The 8,796-nt window shown below is 34.1% G+C and overlaps 1 protein-coding gene across 1 annotated transcript in view; it reads right to left on the minus strand.

Annotated features, from left to right (window-relative positions):
• Window positions 1-585: 585 nt before the first annotated feature.
• LOC109377887 (uncharacterized protein C8orf34-like) overlaps window positions 586-8,796 on the minus strand; it is a 125,240-nt gene continuing 117,029 nt past the window's right edge. The window contains 1 exon segment of the mRNA XM_019634358.1: window positions 586-4,363. Coding sequence (XP_019489903.1) covers window positions 4,180-4,363 — 184 coding nt within the window. The 3' untranslated portion in view covers window positions 586-4,179.

The following is an 8,796-nucleotide window of genomic DNA, read 5'->3' on the forward strand; positions in this document are numbered from 1 at the left end:
GCAAAGAATACAGTATAATTATACTTGTTCTTAATTATTACATTTAAATAAATGATACATATTTGCAATCACCTTGTATGTTTTGGCAATATAATATTAATTTTAATTTTTATATGACTGTGAGTGAAGACCAGAAAGTGTAACGCAAAGTGACTAATGCTGTTTTTCATTTTTTAGCATCTCTGTACTGTGATTTTTAGATATTAGCCTCATCATCAATTCTGAGAAAGCCTAAAAAAATTTTAAAGTAATATCCCATACTAAAATGTGTAAGAAAAGTAGTTGTGTCTTTCAAATAATTCTGATATTTTAAAATGAGTATAAATTATAGTGACTAACTAAAAACTTAATTGCAATTAGCATTTTATCAAGAGTAAGATAAAAATGCATGTAATGTCATGAAAATGGGTTCACATTTACAAGCTGAATTACTTTGAAATTAATAAAGTTCCTCAAATTTTCTATGAAAATAAAATAAAATAAAGATTTTTATAAATATCTTGTATCATTATAACTTGTCTTTCCATTTTTGAAAAATTATTGATTTTAATAACTTAAAAATGTGAAGATTCTTTATAATGCTTTACTCATTGTGGTCATTAATTTCTAGCATAATTACTAAAATATAAGAGAATATCTTATATTTGAAGGTGAGAATTACTTAGTTTAAGGTGACATGGCAGATACTTTATTCATTAGCTTCTGTAATTACACCACCAATTTCAGAAGTGCTTAAAATTGTTATATCTTAAAATTCCACAAATTTGGATATTTTATTCTATGATATATATTAATCCCATATTAAGCTACGTCTATACTATGAATCTGTAAGTATTATGTAAAGCAATCCTACAGAAACTACTTAATCAAGTTAAAAAATTATAGATGCTGTCCTATAATATTTTCACATACCTAATATATCTAGAAAAGAAATTCACAGGTATATAATTAAACAACTGTGAAGAATTAAATATTAATTAGTATATATTAACAATGCTAGATTTCTTAATAAACAAAATAAGGATCAGCAGTTTTACTAATTTCTACTACTTCAACTAAAAGGCTTTTTCCCCCCACCAATCAAACAATTTTACTGAGGAATAATTCTTTGTTATATTAATATAAACTAATAATTATACCTTTTACTTATTTATCACTTCAAAACGTTTACAGAGTTCTCCCCATGCAGAAGAAATATTTTCAGCCTGTTAAGTCTTGGTGTAGATCACAATGATAATTTAAACCCTTAAAACACATAAGCTGTAGCAAACTCATTCTACAAAATGCAGTAGATTAAAAAAGGTATTTTAAATACCAGATGTGTCTGTTTCATTTTACACTGAATCTATGTATTAAAATTTGACTTTGTGTAAATTTTCAAGAACTTAGTATTAAGTTCTATAATAAACAAAATTTAAAATTCTATAATAAACAAAATGATAGAAATTTAACATTTAAAGGACTATGAAGGTAGATTTTTTATAGTGTCTAAATTGATTTAGGAGGATTGCACCAATTGAGTCCACTGAAATCCAGTGGAATATTAACAGAGGTGCTAACAAGATGTCAGGTCTTAAAAGTGAATAACTTAATAATCATTGTAGGTTATGCCCATACTTGACATATTCATCTATTACTATATCATGCCTGAAAAAATTCTTTACCCTTATATTAACTGAAATTATACATGTACTGTTTGATTTCATGTAAAAGATAAGCCATCACTTTAGTGAAAGACATATGCATAAGTAATGGATTTACCCACACTATTTACTTCCAAAGAAAATTCCGAGTCTATATTTTAAATATACATTTTAAAAATAATTGAATGATATTAATGGGTAGGCATATTTGGGCTTTAAAGTCAAACATATTTCATATCCAAATGACATTTTATTTAATTGAACTGACTGGGCAAAACAATCTTTTATGTAGAGTTTACTGCTGTATCACCTTTGTTCACTGAGACAAGTAGGTGACAGGGAAAGCTGTGTACAGCTTTATTTTAGGGGCGGCCCCGTGGACTTGGCACATTCCATGTTATGACAGGGAGACCTCACGACCTAGAGATCAGCGTTGGCACACAACAGACATCAGTGCTGAGATACATAGAATTACATGGAGACAGTCTAGCCTTAAACTACTTCTCATGCTTAATTATGCTCAGACCACAGGCTAAATGTCTGAATTAAAATAATAATAATAATAATAATAATAATAATAATAATAATAATGAGAATCAGCTATTAGTTGCTCTTATTAGATGGACTCCAAAAGCCAGCCCTCTGGTTTTCAGCTTGGGAAACTAGAATCTTGAAAAGAGAGCAACTGAGATCTCGGGGAAACCAGCACTGTGTAGACACCTGGGTCTCCTTAAAGATTCCCTTGATATCACTGAAGTTCTATAATTTCCTCCCCTCTGTCCTGATAGTCCTGAGGCTCTCGGGAATCCCAAAGTGATTCTGAGCATGCATGGGTTTCCTCAAAAAAATTCTGTTGGCAAGACAGGGTATAGTTGCCTTCGTGTGGACATCAGCTGACCATACGCTGCCACTTACAAGAAAGGAAAAAGAAGACGATATTGGCACAACTCAGCACCGATCCATTGTTACGGATGGAACCGAGCAACAATTCACAGGCAGTCTTGGAGCACAACTGCCAAAGAGTTCAATCCTATGGGAGCAAACCTGCAGAGGCGACGGGCCACACTCTGCCTGCTAAACCTGCTAAATGCACATCTGCTTATCCTGGACTCACCAGAAGAACTGGTTTCCTTGGGGAACATTCTCTGATCGTTATCACTCTATGCAACTGTGAGCCTCATCCCACTAGCCCTGTAGCAAACACTGCTAGCGTGATGTATTTACATTTTTATCTTGAACACTAGAAGGTAAAGCTCTTGCAGAGACCATGATTATTTTATTTTTATGTCCCCATGGTCCTGGGGACATAAAAATAGCATCTACTGCCTGGCACAAAGTAGGTGCTCAGTAAACATTTGCTGAATGGAAGTTGAATGAAGAAGGTACCACCACCTCATTGCATATCTGTCACACTAATGATTCAGAGGCCAGGAGATAAGATTCCTTAAACAACACCCAGACCTAACTGTTCTTTAAAATGATCAATGAAGTAGAAATGTTATGAAATAGTCTCCTTAATGCTGTAATGATGTAATATTACATCAGGAGACAGCTGTGAAGCTGCCATCACTGACTAAATAATACCTTTGCAGGCCTATGTATGGAGACCCACAGCATTTATTAGGATAGCATTTTATTGCCCTAAATGCTTGAAACTAAGAAATCTGTTTCAGAAAAAAAAATTTAAAATAGATGTATATTTCTGGGACTCCCTATTCTATATGTTGAACTTAACTGAAACTTTCAAATGAATATATTATTTATTCTCTTACTAGTCTATTTTACAAAGTACTGAAAATTGTTCTAGCTATGTAGAATAGAACAAATGATACTACTGAATTCAAACACATTCTTTATATGTGTCACTTTCTCTGAAATAAAATTTCATTTCTTCTTTTGGGAAAATGCTTTTCCAAAGGGAAGTTGAATTTTTAAAAATTACTATGAAAAGATCTGATAAAACAGAAATGCACATTTACTTCATCAGCAGATATAAAAGGATTTCCTGCATCTACAATATTACCAAGGTTTTTATGAAAAGTAATGAACCTGTAAAAACATTGCAGTCTCTGCAATCTTTCCTGTCATTAATGGAAGACACAAAACATTAATTTACTCTCTGCACTTTAAATTTTACTCTATTGTTCTAAAACATCCTTGAAATAACAGGGGGACATCTTAGAAGGAGGACTGAAATATGTACTTTGCACACATTTTATAGACAAAAGATGCAATCAAGGCAATTATAATCAGAGAAAAAAGTAAACAGGCGAATCTTTATCACAATTGCACACAGAATAAAGCTTGATTCAATAGTCAGAAGGTAAAAGGCTGCATATACAAAGCACAAAATACAGTCTAACACTGCATGCTTAGATGATTTAAACTTAGTTCTTACATGCCACTTCATAAAAGCCTAAGGTAAATAAAGTATGTGTTAAACTCTTTCCCCTAAGACAAAACTATTCGGAACTTTTCAAATCTCTTAACCACTGCACATTTTTACAATGCCAGAGAAGAAGAAAAAGAGAAATTATTAATGTTTAAAATTACCCAGCAATTCCATTGCATCATCTTCATTATCAATATCTTCTTCTGTTACAGATGGGGTCGGGCTGTGAATGGACTCGAAAGAATCCTGAGAGAGCATGGCTGCCAGCAGTTTCTTATGTTGCTGTTGCTGTTGTTTTAATCCCTTAGTCTTGAGTTCCACCTTTAAGCTGAAGAAATATTTACGTGTTAACTTTCAGTGGTGGAGACATGATGCATTAGCTGTGGTAAGTAAAGAAAATCTAGACTCATTCCATTCAATTATTTTGCTCTGCAAATTTATGGACATATTAGCAAAACTTTCCTCAAGGATAATGAAAATACAGACTCTGTCTTCTTTCGTTGACATCCTTTGGTACCTTGTTAACTATTTTCCAAATGGGTATAGAGCAGATAAGTTTTTCATTTTCATAAAGCCCAGCTTATCATTTATTTCTCTCATGGATCATGACTTTGGTGTTGTATCTGCAAAGTCACTGCGATACTCAAGGTCATACAGGTTTTTCGCTTGTTATCTTCTAGGTGTTTTATAGTTTTGCATTTTACATTTAGGTCTACAATCCATTTAGAGTTAATTATTGTGAAGGATGTAAGGTCTGTGTCTAGGTTTATTTGCTTTTATATGTGGATGTCCAGTTGTTCCCACACCATTTGTTAAAAAACTATCTTTGCTCCATTGTATTGCCTTTGCTCCTCTGTCAAAGATCAGTGGACTATGTATTTATGGGCAATTTCTGGGCTCTCTATTCTGTCCCATTGTCTATTTTGCCAATACGCAATGTCTAGATTACTGTAGATTTATAGTAAGTCTTGGAGTCAGGCAGTATCAGTTCTCCAATTTTGTTCATCTCTATGTGTTCACTATTCTGGGTCTTTTGCCTCTCCACGCAAACTTTAGAGTCAGTTAGTTTATAGCCACAAAATAACTTGCTGAAATTCTGATTGAGTGTATACATATTTTTAGTCTGTTTTCCCTCTGTTGTTCATTTTGGATAAATTCTATGGCGCTCTCCTCACATTCAATAATTCTATCCTCTGTCATCTCCATTCTATTACTGAGTCCATTCACCAAATTTTCATTTCTGTTATTTAGTTTTTCAGTTACACAATTTCAATTTGATTCTCTTTTATTATATCTATTTACGGTATTTGCTGCTATAGTGCATGTTTTCATTTGTTTCAAAAGAAGTTATAATTGATTGTGGGAGCATTTTTATGATGGTTGCTTTAAATTCTTTGCCAGAAAATTTCATCATCTAATTCATCTCACTGTTGGCATCAGCTGAGTGCCTTTTCTCATTTAAGGTATGATTTACCTGGTTCTTGGTATAACTGGAGATTTTTTTATTGTAGCCTGCACAATTTGGCTATTATTTTAGGAGACTCTGGGTCCTATTTAAATCTTTTATTTTAAAAGGCAGCCCCCCGCAGTGCACGGACCATTGTAACTTGAGGTCCCAATGACAGTTTAATTTTCAGAGCTCTCGCAGTGCTCTTTTAGTCTGCTTGGGGTATTGGTGTCGCTGTGGCTCCCACTGGCCCCTGCTGGTGTTGCCTGAGGGGGGAGGGCGGCACGTTGAGGTGGTGCATCTGCTGCCTTTAGGTAGGTGAAGGGAATACCTGACCATGAGGACAAAAGGTTTCCCACGTCAAGCTTCGCTGTGGAGAGATCCCTCTTCCTGGCGTCTTTTGTCCAGTAAGAGACACTGAACTGCCTGGAGTCTTCAGTGCAGACGGGGAGCCTGGAGTCCGGCAGGAAAGGACAGCGTGTCCTCTGACCATTTCCTGTCAGTGAATTTCTGGCTCAATTCCCCCCGGCCACTGCCACTAGGCTCTCCTGGCATTGCTGGCAGGACTCCTGTTCAGGCAAGGGGACCAATGAACCTATCCTGGGCCCCCTTGCTAGTTGGGGGTTGGGAAATCCAAGCCTCACTTGCCTTATGCTGTTGGGAGGGGGATCATCAGGTGGCTGCCATCATGCTGTGCCTCTAGGTGTCGGGGCCCTAACCTCCACCTTCCACTTCACATTTTTCACAGCGTAAACGTTAAGTTACTTTTACTTAACTTTGATGATGATACTGCATCATTTCCAAGGTTTATAGTTGTATTTAACGCGGAGGAGCGGAGAGAAATGAGTCTGTTCCACCTTTTCCAAAACAGAGGTGACTGATGACTTGTCAATTACAAAGGGCAAGTGGCACCTTTACAATGGAGAAATCGAGTGACACCGCCTTAACCAAGTGAACAAACTCAGTATCACCAATGCTGGGACAAACTGACATTACAAGCCTCTTGATACGATAGAATGAGGACATACGCGATATAACCTACAGAGAATTCTTGCCAAAAATGTTTAGCCCGAATTTAATCATCAGGAAACAATCAGACACATCCAGATTTGGAAATATTTGCCTGTACTCTGCAAGGATGTCATGGCACAAAAGAAAACAAAGGCAAAAACTATTCTAGATTAGAGAAGGCTAAACGGACTTGACAACTTAACTCCACACGNACTAGCGTGGGATGTTAATATGAACTAGTACTGTTCACACAGCAGGTGCACGATATTTGCTGAATGAAAGGATGTGTTTGAATAAATTTGCTCAAATGTTGTCACTGTAACCCAGAGAGACAAGCCCAGGGCTAGTAAACTCCTCTGAGGCCACACTTCAACCCAAGGTCACTTGGCATTTGTGCAGGAAATGATAGCACTGAAAAAAGATGAAGTTAAAACTCAGAACTAGAGATGAAACTCTACAGCAGGGACATTTCATAGAACTTCTGCTACAAGATATCGCATGGCTGAACAGGAGGAAATATTTATTACTTAGCATGTGAAAGATAGTTCCATACATCTGTGTGAGACCCTAGATTTTCAATTCTACTAATTCACCCAGTGAATATCCAAAAATATATGTGCAGGCTTTCTATAATGTTTAGTTATTGGTCATTAATTACCAGTTTAACTACTGGAATTTGTGAGAGTATCTTGTATATTAAAATGAAGTCTACTTAGGTGATGTGATTTGGAAGATATGTTCTAGATTCAGAGCACTAGCTCAATGGTGTACAAAATTGTTGTATCTTGACATCCCATAAATTTAGATATTTTAATCTCTAATATGTATTCATTCCATATTAAGTTTGTTTGGTACTATGCTGCATGAACTTCTAAGCAGTATTTGAAGCAATCTTATATAGACAACATTAAAGCATCCATAAATTTAATTTTTGAAAGTCCTGAGGCTTTTTAAAAAATTTTTTTTCTACAAAGAATCTGCTGAAATAGAATAATACTGAGTGTCAATTATATAAAGTACAGCATAGGAAATATAGTCAATGGTATTGTAACAGGTTTATACGATGTCAGAGGGGTAATAGACTCGGGGGGGGGTATCACTTTGTGAGGGGTGTAAATGTCTAATCATTATATTGCTTTGTACACCTGGAACTAACATAAAAAAATAAAATTAAAAAAGAGTGACAACTTTTCAGTTATCCTGATGTTCCCAATGATCAATACTCAAAGGAAACAAGGTTTTAAGCATGTTCACATACTTTAAACCATTAAAATAGAGGTGTTTTCGATAGGTAGCTAGAAAGTTTTTTTGTTTTTTGTTTTTTTAACATTTAAGCCTCTTTCCCTTTTTTAAAGTAATTGAGTGAGAGCACCCACTTCTCATGAGGTAAAATGAATGTTCTTGTTTTATAAATACGGGTGCTTTTTGCTTTAAGAAGCTTCCAATTTAACAAAAGAAATCAGAACAAGAGTGAATATTTATTTTGAAAATGAAAAATAATTTGTCTTAATGTAATGAGTCCCTGTAGAAAATTAAGTTTATATTTTACATAATTTGGTAAGACATTGAGGTTTTAGAAACTCAATTACTGTATTCCGCAAAGAATACAGTATAATTATACTTGTTCTTAATTATTACATTTAAATAAATGATACATATTTGCAATCACCTTGTATGTTTTGGCAATATAATATTAATTTTAATTTTTATATGACTGTGAGTGAAGACCAGAAAGTGTAACGCAAAGTGACTAATGCTGTTTTTCATTTTTTAGCATCTCTGTACTGTGATTTTTAGATATTAGCCTCATCATCAATTCTGAGAAAGCCTAAAAAAATTTTAAAGTAATATCCCATACTAAAATGTGTAAGAAAAGTAGTTGTGTCTTTCAAATAATTCTGATATTTTAAAATGAGTATAAATTATAGTGACTAACTAAACACTTAATTGCAATTAGCATTTTATCAAGAGTAAGATAAAAATGCATGTAATGTCATGAAAATGGGTTCACATTTACAAGCTGAATTACTTTGAAATTAATAAAGTTCCTCAAATTTTCTATGAAAATAAAATAAAATAAAGATTTTTATAAATATCTTGTATCATTATAACTTGTCTTTCCATTTTTGAAAAATTATTGATTTTAATAACTTAAAAATGTGAAGATTCTTTATAATGCTTTACTCATTGTGGTCATTAATTTCTAGCATAATTACTAAAATATAAGAGAATATCTTATATTTGAAGGTGAGAATTACTTAGTTTAAGGTGACATGGCAGATACTTTATTCATTAGCTTCTGT

Source organism: Hipposideros armiger, unplaced genomic scaffold, assembly GCF_001890085.2.
Source record: "Hipposideros armiger isolate ML-2016 unplaced genomic scaffold, ASM189008v1 scaffold_1602, whole genome shotgun sequence".
NCBI lineage: Eukaryota > Metazoa > Chordata > Mammalia > Chiroptera > Hipposideridae > Hipposideros > Hipposideros armiger.